The sequence below is a fragment of the Petaurus breviceps genome, unplaced genomic scaffold (assembly GCF_028583685.1).
Source record: "Petaurus breviceps papuanus isolate PSGF00001 unplaced genomic scaffold, PetGlider_PUasm1.0 174, whole genome shotgun sequence".
NCBI lineage: Eukaryota > Metazoa > Chordata > Mammalia > Diprotodontia > Petauridae > Petaurus > Petaurus breviceps.
The window spans coordinates 75,120,709-75,139,961 of NW_027185761.1; the positions used below are offsets into that span (position 1 = coordinate 75,120,709).

At 50.1% G+C, this 19,253-nt stretch overlaps 1 protein-coding gene across 1 annotated transcript in view; it reads right to left on the reverse strand.

The window, feature by feature from the left end:
* DLEC1 (DLEC1 cilia and flagella associated protein) overlaps window positions 1–19,253 on the reverse strand; it is a 92,196-nt gene that overhangs the window by 56,867 nt on the left and 16,076 nt on the right. Inside the window, exons 11-19 of the mRNA XM_069084586.1 lie at window positions 18,512–18,593; window positions 16,894–16,981; window positions 15,976–16,149; window positions 13,669–13,805; window positions 13,087–13,179; window positions 10,527–10,617; window positions 2,980–3,142; window positions 2,082–2,274; window positions 1,394–1,452 (exon numbers count right to left, since the gene is read on the reverse strand). Of these exons, the coding sequence (XP_068940687.1) occupies window positions 1,394–1,452; window positions 2,082–2,274; window positions 2,980–3,142; window positions 10,527–10,617; window positions 13,087–13,179; window positions 13,669–13,805; window positions 15,976–16,149; window positions 16,894–16,981; window positions 18,512–18,593 (1,080 nt within the window). The remainder of the gene's footprint in view (window positions 1–1,393; window positions 1,453–2,081; window positions 2,275–2,979; window positions 3,143–10,526; window positions 10,618–13,086; window positions 13,180–13,668; window positions 13,806–15,975; window positions 16,150–16,893; window positions 16,982–18,511; window positions 18,594–19,253) is intronic.

A 19,253-nucleotide genomic window follows, 5' to 3' on the forward strand; every position in this document is an offset into this window, starting at 1 on the left:
TGGGACTACAACCAAGAATCACTTACTTGGTGAAGTTAAACATAATACTTCAAGGGAAAAAACGGTCATTCAATGAAATAGAAAGATTTCAAGTTTTCATATGGAGAAGACCATAATTGAACAAAAAAAAAAAACCCTGATTTCCAATATCAAGACTCAAGAAAAGCTTAAAAAGGGAAGATAAAACAATGGAGTTGAACTGTTCATATACCTACATGGGATGATAATGCTTGTAATTCTTAAAAATTATATCACTCATAGTACAGCTAGAAGAAATATACATAAATATAGGATACAGGTAAAAGGTCAATTTGAGGAAATGACATTAAAAAACAATTAATGAATGAGAAAGAGGCGTACACTGGGGTGTGGAGGGAACAGAGACTAGAATGGGGTAAATTATTCCACATAAAAGGTGAGAAAGACCTGTTACAGTGGGGAGGAGAAGATGGGAGGGGGATGAAGGGCGTCACTTAAACCTTCCTGTCATCAGTACTGATCCAAAGAGGGAATAATATAGACAATCAGTTGAATATAGAAACCTATCTTACCGGACAGGGAGGAGGAGGGGAGGAGATTATGTAAAGGTGGGGGGACAGTCAGGAGGGAGGGCAGATCAGGGGAGGCAGTAGATAGAAACAAAACACCATCAAGGAGGGAAAGTGTGAAAAGAGAGAGGAGAAAAAAATAGGATGGAGAGAAGCACACAGTCATCCTAACTGTGAATGTGAATGGGATGAATTCTCCCATAAAATGGAAGCAGAAGGGAACAAAAACCAGAGTCCTGCAATACACTGTTTACATGAAACATGCTTAAAGTGGAGAGAGATACACAGAGCAAGGGTAAGGGGCTGGAGCAGAATCTATTATGCTTCAGCTGAAGTAAAAAAGCAGGGGCAGCAATCCTGATCTTAGGACACCTCAGGCAGAGTGTGATGTGAGGACTGTCAGTGGATGCAGGGTGGCTACAGTCACCGTCACCCAAACACACAAGAACAGCCTCCCCCTGCTCAAACCCATGCCATGGCTGCACGGAATGGAAAGGCCACCCTGACCGCTCTGTTGTTAGTGTTGCCCCCTGCCTCACCAAAGCAGAAGTCATGCTGCCCTGTCTGTGACAAGAGGGCATCTGGGTTACCCCAGAAATGCACAGGAGGGGCAAAGATTTGGTCAGGCCACAACTACCCCCAGAGGCAGCCTCCAAGTCCGGCTCTGGGCAGACCCCAGATCACCCCTCCTGGGGCCAACAGTTCATGGAAGTTGGCAGGGTCATGAGCATGAACAGGCTTCCTCCCAGCAATGAAAATGGGCAGTTGTTGGTTTCTAGGACCTTTACCAGGCTAAGGAAAAGAGAAAGGAAGCCTCCCACTGGGGCGAGGGACACTCTGCTTACCAAATGGGGTCTGGGACCTCCTCCAGCACAATCTGGATCACACTGTGGTAATCTTTCAGCTAGAAGACAAAAAGTGCCTAGATGAGCCCCTGTCCTGTCCCTGCAGTCTCAGGGAGCTGGGGTAGGGATAAGGGCCAATCCCAGAACAAGGATAAGAAGTGCTCTGAGGGCCCATTGCCTCCAGACCTCCGGTTTGACCCAGGAGGAAATGGAGGAAGCCCAACTGGGGAAAAAAGACTTCAGCTGCCTTTCCCATAAGCCTCCTGCGAGAATCTAACAGAATAATCAGCATGCAAAAGTCTTATAAGCAAAAAATTTTATATAAATGTAGACTATTAGGAGTGACAACATTTCTTATTTAGAAATAAGAAAGTCCCCAGATGGTCAAAATCCACTAAAATGATATCTGTCTTCCCTCTTGTCTCCTTCTAAAGAAAAAATGGCACCCTAGGGAGAGAAGCAGAGAAACCCAAACCATGAAAGGCCTGCTGAGGTCTTGAGAAGTCACCAGAGTAATGAGAAGGGGGCCAGCCCCTTTCCCACCAGGCCCAGCCCTGGCTAGCCAGCCTTACTTTCTTCCCACCGACTGCCTTGCTTCCATTCTCTCAGACCACACATGGTCCTTCCCTCGATTTCATTAGACAAAATATCAATCAGAAGTGTAGCCAGGCCACAGCCCTCTTTCTACCTGCTCGGGAGAAAAGCTCAGGATGAACTCATGGTCGGCGTGAGGCTGGAGGCTGCCCTTCCTGGGAGTGACGTAAAAGGCAGTCTCAGGGTCTGGGTAGTACTTGATGTCCTTAGAGGTCCAGATCTCTCCCGGCATCAGTGGCAGTAGATTGGGCTTCATAATCTGCCAGTGAAAAGGTAGGGCCACGTGCCTACAGCACGGAGAAGACCTTGTGAGCCCTCCAGAAAGGGATCAGAGCCACCTTTGTCCTTGCCTAGGGCTTGCTGACCTCTCCTCTGAGAGCGGGAACCCTGGGGGACGGCGGGGGGGCTGGTGAGGAGGATGCGTACACAGCTGCCCCCGACTGTCTCCTTCTCTGGGTCTCATCCAAAGGATAGTAGGTCCTGGATCCCCAATTTTTACAATGAAAAGGGGGGAAAAGTGGGTGAGGCGATCCTACTGCAAGGCCACTAAGCCTGCTCTAAATACAGCTCCCAACCCTTCCTAGAGGTCTTACCCCCACCACCCAGGGGCTGAGAATCCTGCTTAAGGCCACTGGGGACTCTGTGCATGGCAAAACATGAGGAGTGATTTCTCAGTCACGACTTCCAAAGTTCATGCTTTCACATCACGAGACATCTCTTAACCCATCCTATGTGTTCATCTCCATAAACACTGGCAAAAACGTGCTGCTGCCCCAGCAAACACCACTGAGCCGGCCCATCAGAGTCGGAAAGCATGGCCGGTCTTTCCTTCTCCAGCTCCAGATCCTTTTGTTCCTCCCTTCCTCCCCAAGACTGACCCTTCTTACTTCTTGGGAAAACCAATCTGGCAAGACCCATCAAACACTCCTTGAGCTGCCCCATGAAGCTCTACTGGGAACACCCCCAAGCCAAGCCAGGCGAGGGTCACTTACGTCACATTTCTTATAATGAGGTGTTTTGAGGTTGTGGTCTGGATATTCTGGGACTCAAAGCGGATGAAGTGCTGAGCAGTCAGGTCTGTGAGCTCCCCCGGCTCAGGGTAGCTGGCCTCGCCAGACACGTAGAGGAGCTCCAGGGCAACCAGCTGGCCCGTTCCTGGAAAAAGAGGCTTGTGATGTCACAGACTAATGCTCCACAATGCTCGTCCACCTGGGGCAGGGGTGCTCACAAGGATCTGTGTGGGGCTCCCCCAACTTGGTTTATGCTCAAGGAGTGAAAACTCACTCAGTGTTGGTCAGAGCCAGAGTACAACTGAATAAATGCAAAACAAAACCCCAAACCCAACCTACATCCTCATGTCCCAACAATCCACACAATACATTTTCATGCCAAGAGAAATGATTCTTGGATTATGTTATTGGCTACAGGTAAGTCAGTGATAAGTTACATGTTTTTTTAACAGCAGTGGTGACTATTTACTTACATTCTGTAGATGAACAGATTCCTGGTGGATGACTGCTTGTACATGAACAAATTAGCATTTAATAATCGGAAAAGATTGGAGGAGAATTGGAAACTTCAGGTGACTGCTGCCCAGTGGGAGCAAACAGACATGTATAAGAAGCTAGATTTTAAGTGGGGGTAGGAAATGATAAAGAATGAAAGACTGAGATCCAAAGGCTTAAAATACAGGAAGTCTAGAAATGGAGGGAACCCATGGCCTATGAAACTGTGCTATGTTTGCCTCCTGCTGGAAGCCATGGACCCTTATGTTAAAAGCAAGTCCTATGTCCCTGTGTGAGAAGGCAGGAAGAACCCCTTGTGGTCAGTCTCACCAGAGAGGCCAGAGTCGTTGGGTGGAAGAAATGGTCTAAGAGTGGGACCATTCATTAAGGGCTCACTACGTGCCAGACACTCTGATGGGCACTGGACATTTACAATAGGTGTTGTGAAGCCAAGAGGGCCTTAAATAGTGACAAGATGTCAGGGTAATGAACAAAGTGAACCAAGATTGCAGGACAAAAGAAGGAAATATGAGTTCCCCATCATCACGGCTACTTGGCAGCATGGGATTCATGCTGTCATGGAAGTTGAGAATTTGTACAGAAGGAGAGATAAGAGCAGCTGGACTGACAGGTTAAGAACCCAAGTGAGGGTGCACACTTCAAGCAACTCCCTAAAACTCAGCTACTAAGTGAAAAAAACAGGCTGCACTCTGCACTGGGGGAGGGAGTTCCCGTACCAAGAGTCCCCATATTGACATTACAGACCTCTGTGGCCAAACTCTCTTCTCTCCCTGACACTCTCTCCTCTCTGTTTTCAGGACAATTTCCTCCACTCCCCACCCTGCCCCATTCTCCTGTTCTTTTTCTGACCTCTCATAGATTTAATTGCCATCTCTATCCTGACGAGTCTCAAATCTACACTTTTCCTACGCCAATCTCTCTGCTGACCTCCAATCTTGCATCTCCAACAGCCTTTCGGATATTTCCAATTGGATGACCATAACAGAACTTGTTATCTTTCCCCTACCAGGCGTGGGAGACCTAAACCTACAGTCACCAAGTTTGGATTCAGTCAAAGGTCACAGGCTCTCCGCCTCTGCTTCCCTCTTTATACCTTCTCTATTACTGTAGAGAGCACCCTCATCCTCCAAACCTAGGAGTCATTCCAGACTCCTCACTCTCCCTCACACACCCCCAAATCCAAAAGGGTGCCAACGCCCATCAATTTCACCTTTGTAACATCTCTCATTGATTTCACCTCTGAAGCATCCCTGGCCAATTTTACCTCTGAATCATCTCTCAAATACCCTTCTCTCCTCTAATACATCCGTAGCCTACTGGGAGGGGGGGTGTATCCCTGCCTCTAGTCTCTCCCCCTCCCCTCCCCCTCCAGCTTATCTTGTGCTGTTAAAGGGAAAGTCTGACCATGTCATTCAATAGCCTCCAGGATCAAATACAAAATGCTCCCCTCCTTTCCAGTCTTCTTACACTTTACTCCCCACCATTTACTCTTTGGTCCAGTGATGCCGGACTCCTGTCTGTTCTGTGAACAAGTGACTCCTTTTCTCCAGATGTCCCCCAGACCTGGAACACTCTCCCTCTTCTGCTCTGCCTACTAACCACCCTGGCTTCCTATGAGTTCCAGCTAAAATCTTTCCAAGAAGCTTCTCCTGTCTCCCTCAATAACATTATTTGAGAGAGAGAAGCATAAAGTCTTCAACTTGGGTTCACACACTCAGCTACATAAGTCCAGGATCAGAGACGTGTGCTCCACAGGATCTCACATCAGTGATACCTGGGGCTTTCAGTCAAATGTCAACTTGACATGAATCAGCATGACGTGATCTTAAGCTGGCGTCAAGAAAAAGGCTGGAATGACAAGTTCTGAAACCAGGTCAGGGGACTAGTCTGAATCCTCAAATACCTGGTGGGCTGGCATGGTGAAAATGAATTAGATTTCTTCTGCTTGGTCCCAGAAGGCAGAATTAGGACCGGGAGAAGTTACAAGGAAATAAATGTGTTATGTAATATAAGAAGTCCCTAACAATTAGATCTATTTGCAATGGAATGGGTCACCTCATTGAGGTAGTGAGTTCCCCATCGCTGGAGGTATTAAGAAAAGAGCCTGTGTGGCCACAGTGATTTGGAAATCATGGCCAGGGCTTGAGGCATGGCGCCTAAGAGCCTTGGCCAGCGGAGGTTACCAAGCACATAAATGCTAAGACCCGGTGGCCACTTTGACATTCTTCATCTGACTTTCCCAACAAAACAGTTTCCCTATGGATCCTGAGAACCTGCAGGGTCAGCATTCACATCTGCATTTCCACTCACAGAAAACACCAAATGATATAAAAAAAATGACTAAGGAATGGGAAGTTAGGTGGCACAGAGGAAAGAGTCCAGGTCTTAGAGTCAGGAAGACCTGAGTTCAAATCTTGCCTCCGACATTTACTTAGCTATGTAACCCTGGCCAAGTCACTTAACTCCTGTGTGCCTCGATTTCCTCCTCTGTAAAATGGGAACAATAACAGCACCTACTTCCCAGGGTTGTGAGGCTCAGATAAGGTGTGTGAAGCTCTTTCAATGGTCATTGTTGTCGGTGTCACTGTCCTGTGGCACATGGGAGGGCCACCCCTATCTCCAGAGTGTTTGGAGATCTTGGCCCCAACTCTGAACAGTTCAGTCTCAGGAACAACCTTCTAGAATGAGATCATGTGGTAAGCTCCCTGACTGTGCCAGAAATGGCCCCATTGGGTCTCACCAGCATTTGGGACTTGACTGAAGATCCAGGACCAAAGGGGGCCTAAACAAGGTTCCAAGATGCAGGAAGGGGGAGCCGATATCAAGAGAAGCAGACTTGCTATAAAGGGGCCAAGAGATTTCTCTGGAGAAGAAAGGGCATTAGGTCTCACTCGAGCAGACACAATAGCCACTTAGAGAAACTGGCCAAGCAAGATTCTCATTGGGAGGCCATGTCTAGTGATGACCATTAAATAGCATACTTTGGCCAAAGTCTGACTTAATCAAACACACTGCTTTCCCTTGCCTTCTGCATCAGAGAGACACTGGAAACCAGAGGGGACTGGAGACAGGATTCCCTCTTATCTTGGGAGAAAACAGACATCCTGAGACGGTAACATGTAAACAAGCTCCATTCGTTGTCAGTTTGCATTTACAACCAAGGAGCTTCTTTCTCACATATAGACAACGCATGGGGGCCATGAAGGTTTGTGATGGGGTCATCCTGGGTTGGGATGGTTCTACAATGTATGGAAAGTCTTCTGACTCCTCTGTTTATCAGTTAGGATGTAGATCTCCTAACTCCTTGTACAAGTTCCTCTAGCTTAAGGGAATAAGGAATAAATATGCTGTAATTGTATATCATAATTTGTTTGTCTCCATTAACCAAACATTTTTTGAAGGCTGTCACATCAATGCTGCCATTCAGCATTTACATGGAAGGTTCTGAACTTTATTAAAAAGGGCCCCTTTTATGCCATGTGTCGCCTTTGAACCTCACTCACCCCAATCCTAGGAGTTGGGGAGGTGCTAGAGGCATTATTCTTCTCATTTTACAGATGTGGAAACTGAGGCACAAAGTAGTGTTTGTCACCAAGGAAAATGATGATGCCCCCACCATGGCTTTGTGCATTGGGCTGGAGGCTCTCTTACCAAGGTGACCCCTTTCCCCAAGGTCAGGCCCCCAATGGAGGATGTCGTTGTCATTGAAGGAAAGCAGGCCTCCACCCTCAGCCTGACTTGTCCCCTTTCCTGGGTTCTTCAGAACTCCCACTCCATCATTAACAAGCTTCCTCTTAGCTGCTCTCCCCTGGATTACCCCAGAAGACACTGCTTCCCCAGCTGCAGACCACAGCCTTCTCTTCCATCCCCAACACACTGGGTCAGGAGCAGAAATACCATGTCCTACTCTGCCCTCTGCCTGTGGCTATCCCTCCATCCAGGTACAAGGTGGCTCTGTCCACATCATCTACCAGAGCCAAGGCCTTCCTGCTGCTTTCCTTGGACTTCTGGGCCATGCTGTCCACCCTCTTCCTGGCCCTTGTACTTGGGGCCTCCCATAGTTATGTTTGTGAGTCCTCCAACTAAGCTGGCTTCACTAACTCCTTCTCTAGCCTTGCCCAGAGTTCCACCTCCAAACAAAGCATCAACAACCAAGAAGAAATCCCCTCATCTCACTCCTTCGTTTTCAGGCTGAGGAGCTGAAGCCTTTCGAGGGCTGACCCACCCGACGTCACACAGATACTAAACAGCAAAGCTGAAAGCCAAAGCCAGGGGCTGTGTGAGCATCCCTGCTCACATCCCCAGGGATAAGGGTCAGAGTAGGATTGCTTCCCAACTCTTCTCTGGTCAGAGGACGATGCTGTCTGCAGTGGGTTTGCGTGGAATCACAAAGAAAGTGACCAAGAGCCTGGGGTTTGACATAAATCTTGCAGCCTGGCTTCCCAGGAAGGATGGTCTGTAGGCTGGCACTAGGTGCCATAGTGACCAGCTTCCTAGCCAGTGCTGCCCTCACGGACCTTCCTTGGCTCCCTACGACCACCAGAATAAAAAGCAGAAATTCTTCAGTTTGGTACTTAATGCCCTCCAGCCTGGCTTTCTAAGCTAGCTGCACTCTAGATGCCTCCTTGGCATTTCCCAAATTCAGCCTTCTCTCTCCTGTCTCTGTTTCCCATGGGAGATTCTCAGGTCTGGCCATGAGAATCTCCACTTTCCTCCAAGCCTCAGCTCACGGGCCATTCTCCAAGAGGAAAAAGCCTTTCTGGACCCTCTTTGGAGGCCATATTCTTTCCCTCCCCTCAATGATCATGTATATAGATCTAAGACAATTCCAAAAGACTTATGATGGAACAAGCTGTGCATGCCCAGAGGAAGAGCGAGAGTCCTAGTGCAGAGCGAGGCAGATTCCTGGCTCTTTTTTTCTCTCCCGGGGTTTTCCCTTTTGTTCTGATCCTTCTTTCACAACATAACTAACGTGGAGATATGTGTCAGATGGTGCGCCATCTTGGGGAGGGGGAAATGTAGAGCTTAAAACCTTATAAAAGTGAATGTTAAAAACTAAAGATAGCTGTGGAACCTTGGGCAAGTTACTTAACCCCTACTCCTCCAAAAAGCAAAAAAAAAAAAAACCCCAAAACTAAAGATAAATTTTAAATTTTTTTTTAAATGATCACATATATGCTTATCAGCTTAGAGATAATAGCTCCCCTTGGTCTCCTCCACAAAAAGACAAATTGCCCAGCTGTTTGAAAATCCAGCATCTTGTACTGGGCTTTGTATACAATAAGCACTTAATAAATGCCTGTTGGTTTAGCATGGCATAGCCTGCTCCAGTGGTCTGTAAACAAGACCATCTCATAGAGCCCCCATACAGTCACGTCCCCCTTGGGCAGTTAGTTAAACAAATACCTTAATTCCAAACTCAACAGAAGCTGCCTCACAAGAGACCAGACCCCTGAGAGTGGTCACAGCCTTCAGAGACTTCCTTAGAAAAATATCCCAATCCAAACTGATTCTCAAAACACCTTTGGAGTCAGACTTCCGAGGATCTCAAAGGGACCCAAGGTCATCTTGTCCAACCCCATCATTTTATAGGGGAGGAAACTGAGGTCCAAAAAGAGAAGTTGATTCTCCAAAATCACCCAGCGATTCAGTAGCAGGCAGCTGGGGCTATGCCACCATCCTCATCTCCCGAGTCCTAGGTCCTGCTTCTCACCTTCTCTAATGAGGGCATGGCCATGACCATCAGCTAAAAGGTATCCCCATTTCAGACAGCATCCTAGAAGAGTGAGTAGTGATCTAGTGTGGGAAGGATAACCCTTTGGGGATGTGGCACCATTGGCTGATCCAAAGAACCGTTAACGGTGCTTTGGGGCAGGTCAATGACATCAAGACAACGTAGAGGGGAGTGTTCCAAAAATAGTCCATGAGGCTCACAGGTCACCCACCATGAGGGCTTGGGCCTCTCGACCACTTGCCAGGTGCCCCCCAGCATGTGCGCAGCATCCCCAGCCATGGGCGAAACCACAGGAGGCCCCCATCAGAGACAGAAAGCCACATGGCATGGGGAGCTGGGGGAAAGAACTGCATTTGAGGATGGGGGAAATAGATCTGTTTTAGCCATACTGAGCTCAAGGTGATGACAGGACATTGAGGTGGAGATGTCCCATAGACCCCTGAAAAAGATGAATGGGATGGAGGCTGGGAAATGGGTCTGGACTGAGACCTGGATGTGAGAATTGCCCTTGCTGATACGGCAGACTGGGAATGGGCTCCACCAGGGAGTATGAATGCACAGTCAGTCACTTAGCATTCTCTGAGCACTTACTATGTGCTGGTGAGTGAGGACACAAAGAGTGAAACGTCTTTTTTGCTTCCTCAAAAACTGGTCTAATGGGAGCGATGACCCATATACATATTAGAATGCCCATAACCCACACAAATGAATACAAAGTGGTCATGGGAGGGAGGGCACTGGCAGCTGGAGAATTGGGAAAGACTGTCTACAAAAAGTGGAACTTTATCTTGAAGGAACAGAGAGATCCCAGGGGGCAAAGGTGAGAAGATGGACACTGGATGTGCAGAACAGGGAGGAAGCAAATAGCATTCGATGGCACGGCTGTTGAGGGTGCTCTGTATAAAGAGGCTGGAAAATGGGGAGGGACTAGGTTGTGGCAGGCTTTACCAACTGAAGAAAAAAGTTCCTATCTTATCCTAAGGGCATAGGGCGACGTAGCAGCTTATTGAGCAGAGTAGCGATGTGATCAGACCTGTGCTATTTGGAAAATCATTTTGGCAGCTGAGTAGAAGAAGGACTGGAGAGGAGAGAGACTGGAGGCAGGGAGGCTTGTTAGAAGGAAGCTGCCAAAATGGTGGTGAGAGGCGATGAAGGTCGAAAGAGGAAGAGGCAATAAGCCCACCTCCATCCCACCCCAACCCAAAAGGGGGAGGCTGCATTAGGAGCAGGACTGAGCTCCCTTGGAGCTCATGGCTTGGGCAGCAGGTGGCAAACCAACCTGAAATGAGGACTTCTTTGACCTGGCAATTGTCACACACAATGATGAAAGATTTCTCCACTGTTTCCAGGGAAGTCGGAAGAAACAACACCTGAAACACAGAGAGCCCACGTGACCACCTATGATGTTGCCCCGACCCCTAAAGAATCATCCTCCCCCACCCCAGTCCCAGGAGGAATGCCTGGAAGGGCCTAATGGCTGAGGTGTCACCATGGGCAGACAAACTGCTGCAGGCCCAACTCCAAAGACAGAGCAACAGAACCAGTAAGGAGGCACCTTCTCCCTTCTCCCTACTTTTAGCCACATTCCTGGGAAAAGGCTGGACTGGAGGGGAAGCCAAAGGTATTGAGTAATCACGTGAGGGTTCCAATAATTACAAAGAGGAGTCCTTAAAGCAATGTTCAAGGGCCCCCAGGATGCCCACGAGCTGCCTTCCTGAGAACTGGTCTCTCAGCATGACCCCTAGGTAGAAGGCCATCCTTGGGCACAGCACGGCACCTGTGAATGTCCTCTACTGCCATGGGACTTCTCTCTAGGTGGGTTAGGACTCATCACCCCAGACTAGCTCTCATCCGGTAGGGAGGGCGACCTCCAACAGAGGATTTGTCCAACCAGCACTTGCTCACTTCTGCAGGCTGGCTTCCTACCTGGGGCCTACAAGCAGGGGATTTCTCCTCTGGGGAACAGGTTCTTGCCAAGCCATCCTCAGCTTTCTCCTCTCTGACCATGCCCCTTGTCCCCAGTGCCTAAGCCTGGTATGCCCAGAGCCAGTCCAGAGAGAGGAGGGAAGGGGGGTTCTCCTGCAATCTGAGGGACTCTTCACTCTTGCTTTGCCATGCTCCTTCCAGGTCTTCTAGGCTCATTCCCCTCCTTGGCTTAACTGTTTACCCCAGCCATTAGGGTCACTGGGCTGCCTTGCCATTCCTCCTTAGGTCAAGGGCAAATACTCCATTTTAGTCCTCCACTTTGGCTTTAGGTAAAACACTGCCCTCCTGGCAAAGCCATGACTCAGGCACTGTTTTCTAGGTTCTGTCCCGTAAGAATTCCAGATTCCCTCCTACTCAGGCCTTTTCAGAGGTTCCTTGAGAGCCACCCTAGCTCCAATCTCCTCCTAGGCTCTGCTTCCTTACTCTATTTCCACTCGACTCCAAAGGCTTGGCTCAGCAGTCTAGTTACCTTGGTGCTCGGCCTATTTGCCTCAGAGGGATCCTTGCTTTCTTTCACATGGACAACGTGACTAAGAAGGCCCTCAGTTTTCCCCAAGAAAAGAAGCCCCCTTCTCTTACCCATTTTCCTGATTCATCCTGAAGTGTTCAGGAAAGACATAATTGAAGACATCATAATGGCCTCGAGGGGTTCAAGGGAATGGGTGTCAGTGGAGAGCCAGGAGCAGTGAGAGGGCCTCCCGTGAAGGAGGGTAAGAGCTCTGACTAGTAACCCTCTTGAAGAACATCAGGGCATAGGCACATACAGGTATGATTCTGGAACTAAAACCTACCCAGGGTCAAAAACGGGGTCTAGAGAAACGACACCTAGCAAAGCGGTACAGGATGAAAGTGGACACAGCGGAGGCCACAGCCTGCCCCACAGGCTGACTCGGCCTTAGACCCTCCTGTGGCCCCTCTTTCTCACCATCTTTTGCTCTCTGCCACTGTCTCTTCATTTTCCCTTCCAATAAGCATTTATGGAATGTCATATGGTGCCAGGTGTCGGACAGACAGAAACAAGAGGGAGCTGCCCCCTCCCTGCCCCCAGGAGCTGACTCTTTACTGGGGATATGATACCACAGATAAGAAAATGTGAAGTATATACAAAAGCATGGGGGGCACCAACAATGCTAAGGAGGAGGGCAGGTCTTGGGTAGGAAGGACTCAGCATCAGCAGATTCCAAAACAAATCGGCAGTGACCCCTGAGGACAGTGAGGCGCTGAGGTGGCGGCAGTCACTGAAGGGTGACGTCACCTGCCGAGCAGATTCCAATGTGGAGAGCAGAACTTTGTCAGGGTCCTCTGCAGGGAGACCCCGGGGAAGCCTTTGGAGTGGCTGAGTGCTGGGGCCACGAGGAGGGGCAAAAGGCCGTCCAGGCCCTCCAGGAGCTTCCTGTCCACAACCAGGTCCATCCAAAGCGGAGGCAGAGCAGACGGAAGGCTCTCTGAGAGAAGACGGCCTTGGGGTGTGGAAATGGGCACCCTCCAAATGAGTTAAGGTAGTGGAAAAGGGAGGGCCCCAGCAGCTAGAGTGACCAGAAAGGCTTCACAAGCTGACTTGAGGCCCAGAATAAAGAATTTCCCAAAAGTAATCCAGAAGAGAAATACATTTGGCAGAAATAATAACAAATAACAATAAAAATTAAATTACATTTCCCCACAGGGATCATTCAAATGGCTTGATTTCCTGATGGAATTTCTTTGTGCAGTAGAGGATTAGAATCTCCCTGGTAGTAGATCTCTGGCTTGAAAGCGTGGAAAGGAATGAAGGGAAGGTCTCCAGGGCTTTGGTCGAAAAAAGAGCAAACACGAACACGGACTCAGAGAAGCTCCAGCCCCACCCAACTCCCTACCTCCAGTAGGAGCGCCTGTCCTGGGATGAGCTCAAAAACAGCAGGCAGGATTCCAAAGGGTGCCTGCTCCACAAAGCCGACTGCAGCAACAGACTGTGGGAAAAGAAATCAGAGGAGGACGGGGGCCAAGGAGATGCGAGTCTCCTCTTCCTCCTCCCCCCACCCCATTTTGTTACTTTCATGCTCCCATTTCTTGGGACACCGATGTAAGCTAAAGCAAGCACTGTTGGAGCTGCTGGGGCCTTGCCCAGACCAAGCCCCAGGCCCCAGGATAGCACTGGACTGAGCCCTCACTTGAAACCAGGACTAGACAAAGCCCCAGGCCCCAGGATAGCACTGGAGTGAGCCCTCACCTGAAGCCAGAACCAGACCAAGCCCCAGGCCCCAGGATAGCACTATACTGAGCCCTCACCTGAAACCAGGACCAGATGAAGCTCCAAGCCCCAGGATAGCACTGGAGTGAGCCCTTACCCAAAACCAGGACCAGATGAAGCCCCAGGCCCCAGGATAGCACTGGACTGAGCCCTTACCCGAAACCAGGACCAGATGAAGCCCCAGAACAGCATAGGAGTGAGCCCTCACCCTGAAACTTGGAGGTGGCCAGGACGACTTGGGCATGATGCAGAACCTGCCTGTGCTCAGCCCGATATTCTTGCAGATGAACCCAGTTATCTTGATTCCCCCAACAAGGCAGTAACCACAGTCTAAGCCGGAAGCCACTGAAATATTAACAAAACCGAGAGCATCAAGGTGTGAAGAGTCACAGGCATCTGACCACCTGGCCCCTGGGGCACATTGCCAAGCTACCTTCCTCAGGTAGGGAGACTGGAGCAGCAGCCCCAAGGAAGAAAGGGCCCTCAGGAGCACAGCTGGTTATTTACAGGAGCGGCCACAGAAGGTGGGGCGTGAGCTTCCGGGCAGGACGCCGTTCTCAGCTCACACTTGTTTCAGATCCACCATGAGACAAGAAAACTAGGTTGTAAACATCGGCGTGGAGCCGGCCCATCAGGTGCCATGGTGGCCTCCAAGGCCAGGAGGTGTTCATAAGTAGGGGCACGTGGAGCACCCGCAAGAGGCCCTTTCCTGATGTCCATGAGGGACGAGAAACGAGAACTCCAAAGTCCTGACTAATGTAGCATGAGCTCGGTCTACACTGAACTGAAGGGTGCCAGAAGGGCTGGTGCCTGTGGGAACTGGGCCCCAGACCAACATTCCAAAGGGGACTTCATGTTGGATGAGAGGTCAGCTCCTGAGCTCAGGCACGTCCAAGGAACAATTCAGGTTAACTCCAAGGGAACGAAACTCCACACCCGAGCAGGGCCTCACCCCACTTTATACTTCCCAAAGAGTCAATTTTGGCAATAAAAATATAGGATTGTAATTAGATTCAAATCTCCAGATAATGCCCAGTGGTTTTTTTAAAATTTGATTTAGAGAGCTGTTGGGCAGCGGGGTTGATCTCTTTTCAGAGTCAAGTATTCCAGAGCATACTAAAATTACAAACAACCGAGAAGTCAATGGCTGTAACCTACATTTATTAGGCATCTACAAAACAAGGCGCCCACAGTAAAAGAACTGATAATGAAAAAAGAACAATGATTGCCTTTCTGGAGACTGATTTATTGCCCCCCAAAATCACAGCAAGAAATAGAGCAATTTGATGTTTTATGTGGGAGAAAACGTGAGTTCATTCTTAATGATCCCTGATGATCTTTCTTTGGTGGATTCTTTGTAATGAATTCGGAATCCTGGGCTCCCTTTCTCTGGCTTAGGGAGAATGGCAATCGTTTGAAACTGCCTCAAGCTAAACAATCAGGAAAATGTTAAAACCTATAGCCAGACCAAGAGTTGGATGGATAAAAATGCAAATGCAAATCATTTTTAGATTGTCTGTGCTGCTGGCCTCAATCAGTGCATGTAACTTAGAGTTTATTTTGAATTAGAAAAGCAGCACAAAAAGTGAAGCAGGTCAGGATTTGAGCGGCGCTCAGGATAGACAAGGGAGGAGAGTGGAAAAGAACCCACTGTCTCTGAGAGAAATCCCCAATCTTTATACAGGCTCTTTTATGAAAGACATTTTGTTGGTTCCTTTGGCCTTTACATCCCAGCAACTTCAAACCCTTCCCACCCAGACTCTCCAGTGAAAAACAACCGGGCACGAGGAGCAGATGGCGGCACTGTTCTGCCCTCCTCGTCCTCATCTACATTTCTCCCATGAAAGGGCGTGTGCATGTGTGTGAGCACGCGTGTGTGTGCATGTGCGTATGTGCATACAAACACACAAGGATACGAGTACAACACATAAATAGACACATATTTCTGGATTCTCTTGGTTCTGCTTGTTTTGCTCTGCATCAGTTCATGCAGCTCTACCCAGACTTCTCTGAAGGCCTCACACTCACCATTCCTCACTGCAGAGCCGCATTTTATGACAGCCCCGTACAATGCTCAGTCGCTCCTCACTCAAAGGGCACCCCCTTCTTGCTGCTCAACAACCACCCACCAGAGGCACTCTGGCGTAAGAGAGAGCCTGCTGAGCTCAGGGGTAAAATCTACCAGTGCTGCCAGCTGGGGGGCCCAGGGCAGAGCACTGACCTGTGGGCTGGAGGCTGGGTGCACCCCTTCCCCTCTCTGTGCCTCCAGCAATACCCACAGATCAGTGCCGGAAGGGACCTCAGGCCCTCATTGTTCAGATGTGGAAACAAGGCCCTGGATCAGAATCTGGGACCCAGGGCGTGGGCTGCTGCCGACACTGGTCTCTAGTCTGTCTGCCCATCCCCTGCTTTGCTGGAGGGAGCTCCCGTCCCACCCTCTGGGAGGCCAGCACGTCTCCAACTTACCCCCTGCTTGCCTCCCCAGCACCCCACACCTGCTGGAATCCATACTAACGTGTCAGCATTGGAGGAGGTCTCCTGGCCTGTAAGGGGATCAGAAGCGTGTGGGCCGCCTGAGTCTCCACTAAAATAAAATCATCGAAATCTCCAAGGCTGTCAGGAGCAAAGCGCACCGTGTATCGGCAGATCATCCCGGGGGCCACCAGTCCTGCTTCTCCTGGGAACCTTCCTGCCAGACCAAGGCAACCGTCTGAACTTCCAGGTCCCACGTCAGGAGTTTGTGGGGATCAGGGCTTCGTGATTTTGGAGAGGCACTGTGTGGCTGCAAGTGTTCCTGAGAACAAACCACCACCAAACAAGAGGCTTCTGACCCCAGGACACCTGGGATAGTCAAGGAGCTGCTGGGCCAGGCCTCCCCTGCCTGGGCGGAGCCGGAAAAGGGGCATCAATGGGGAAGGGCTTTCCCTATAGGATCACCCCAGGAACAAGAATGGGCTGTTGTCATCCCCATGTTACAGCCAAGGAAACTGAGGCAGACAGCCATCACTGCTCTGTGCCCCATCCCCAGGAAGGCTTCCTTCCCCCTCAGAGAACCAGCAGCTGGCTGGCTGCTAACAAGCTGGAAAGCAGGTTTTTAACCCTAAAACCTCTGTGCGGATGTTGAAAGGCCTCTCTGAGCTTTGGCTCACCATTCTGAGCAACACTCAGGTCTGATGTGTGCTGCCTAGTGTGGGCCACAAGCTGAGCTTCAAGGACAGTACAAAGAAGGAAAGACGCTCAGAGCCCAGGTGCGCTCAAGGAGGGCAGAGCCCCCACCACAGCCAGAGAGCACAACTTCCCTGGGCCCTGCTTGTCAGGAAGTGGTCTGTGACAACAACCTGCCCATGGAGGCCCGAAGCAGCCCACCATCGTGGGGGCGCCGATGTCGGCGGCTGCCAGTCACTGGGGAGCACTAGCAAGGAATCACACTCACCTAAGCCCAGAGAAAAGTACTGCGTGCACGGCGGGAGGACTCTCAGGTGGCGGCTGGTGGATGTCATATTTTGCAACTCGAGCACAATCTGGATTTATCATTCAAAGAACAAGGTGGGAAACAAAGGTTAGGCTGAATCAGAACCCAGACCCTGCTATTTACAACCTAGGGGCCGAGTTCTCTGCTTCTTCCTTTTCCCCAGCTCGGGCCTGAGTCCAGCAGCCCTACCCTTTCTGCTGGTCCCCAACGGTTCCTGTCTGACCTCGAGGAGTTGAGGTCACCGGACTTGTGACAGACACGAAGCAGAAACACTCTGTGCCATGAGCCTGATGGGGCAGGGCCAGGGCCATAACCCTTCCCATCTCCTGCTCTGGATTCCTTCTCTCTTCTCCCAAATATGGCTGTCTCTCTCCCCAAGCACCTCCTCTACGCTCTCCTTCGGCCCTCTCAGCCACTCCCAAGGCTTCCTGGGGTCTCCCTGCAGAGGACCCTGACAGCGTTCTGCTGCCCACACTGAAGTCTGCTCAGCAGGCAACATTGCCCTTCAGTGACCACTGTCATCCCCAAGCCCCTCACTGTTCTCTGGGGTCACTCTTGTGCACTGTCTTCAATCCACCCCATCCCTAATCGGCCTTGGCTGACCATCCACACGGACCTCACTTCCCGGTCACCCGAGACATCGTTTCCCCAAATGTTTGTTTGTTCTCCCAGGTCTATACCTCTCTATCAGCCTAGGTCAAGCTCCAGGACAATCTCCTTTGGTTAGCCTTCCGTGATCCCTCCCACCATTACAGACTCAAAGCAATTTCCAAATGCTCAGCACCCACCCCTGTGTGTGCCAGCTCTCTGTAGACATGGCTTCCCCCCACCAGACTTAAATCCCTTGAGGACAGGACCTGTTTCTCACTCATCTTTGCGGCTCTCCCTCCTGACACCCAGGACTTTGTACATTCCCAGTCACCATGTGGTGAATGAACGAGTAAATGAATCACTAATGGCCCTGAATGATGCACCCACAGAGCTATAACCTACGAATTTCTGTAAACTCTTCAGGAACGTCATTGTAGGTTTGGCTCACCATCAGGCTCTTTCCCAGTGAAATCCTTTCACTCTGCACTGTATAAAATGGGGCTCCCTACTCTGTCCTCTGCCTGTTTCCAGGTTCCCAAGAGAACCCCAACTCTGGTCTTCTGGGATCAAGGAACAAGTCTGCATTTACCACCCCCCCTTGTCCTCCTGTTCTGATGGGCATCTGTCTGAGCTTTCTTCTTTCAAAACTGAAGAGTCCACCAAGATGACCCCCCCCCACCCCAGGCCATCCCTTCCTGGGCCTCGTCCAACCTCTCCTAAGATACCCTATGCAGAGGATCCCAGGCATGGCAGCACCATGCCTTAGGACAAGGGCAGAAGGTTCTCTCTGGAGTTTCTAAGCTCATTCCTGAGAATGATCAGCCTTTCATTAATCATTGCCACCAAATGCATGTGTCAGCCTCTGGACATATCTGGCTTCGTCCTCTCTGTGACCAGCCATCAGAAGAGCATGGCTTGGTGTGGCCTGGGCTGAATGCTGCAAGTGGCAATGGTTAAGAGAGAGTCAGTAAAAAAGCAAGGTTTCTACCTCGTAAACTGGTCCAACTACATAGTCAGTAAAAAACCCCACTGCTGGCTTGGCTAGAAACACTGGAGTGTCATCAAAATTTCTGGAAGGAAACAGGAAAATAAAAGGCCTGTTAGACACAGCCCAACACACACACGCGTGTACACACACGCGTGCACAATGCTACCCGCCCTCTGCAGCTCCGGTCAGAACCACTGCTTTCCTTCCCCAGGCAGGGCTGCCAGTGTATATCTGCCGATTCATATACAAGAAGTTTCACTTTTGTCTCGTATGCCCGGCACACACTAGGGGCCAAATCAGCACTTGCTGACCGCTGATGAACTGGGAGAAATGGCATCAGTGAACTATCAGCAGAAAAGGCAGGATTCTGCTTATTTCCTGTTCACTGTCAGACTGGGAGAGGAATGAAGAGGCCTGCAGACCCCAGGAGCTAAAGGACGGGGCTGGCAGGAGGAGGCACTGGGAGGGCCCCCAGCATGCACTGAGAACATGGAAACAAACTGGGCCCTCCCTTTTCTGACTGGGACCCAGTGCTGACCTAGAGAAGAAAGAGGGTCTCCAGATGGCCGGTGCAGAGGCCCTCCAGCCCTTCTCTCTGTGCTGCTCCCACAGGCTGCTTGACAAATACTCGCTCTGTGTCCAACCACTGGAGACCCCATCCCCAAGGCGCCTCCCCCGTCCACAAAGGCAGAACAAGGACACCCTTTGAAAGAAGAGAAGCCATCAAGCCTCTCTTGCTCTT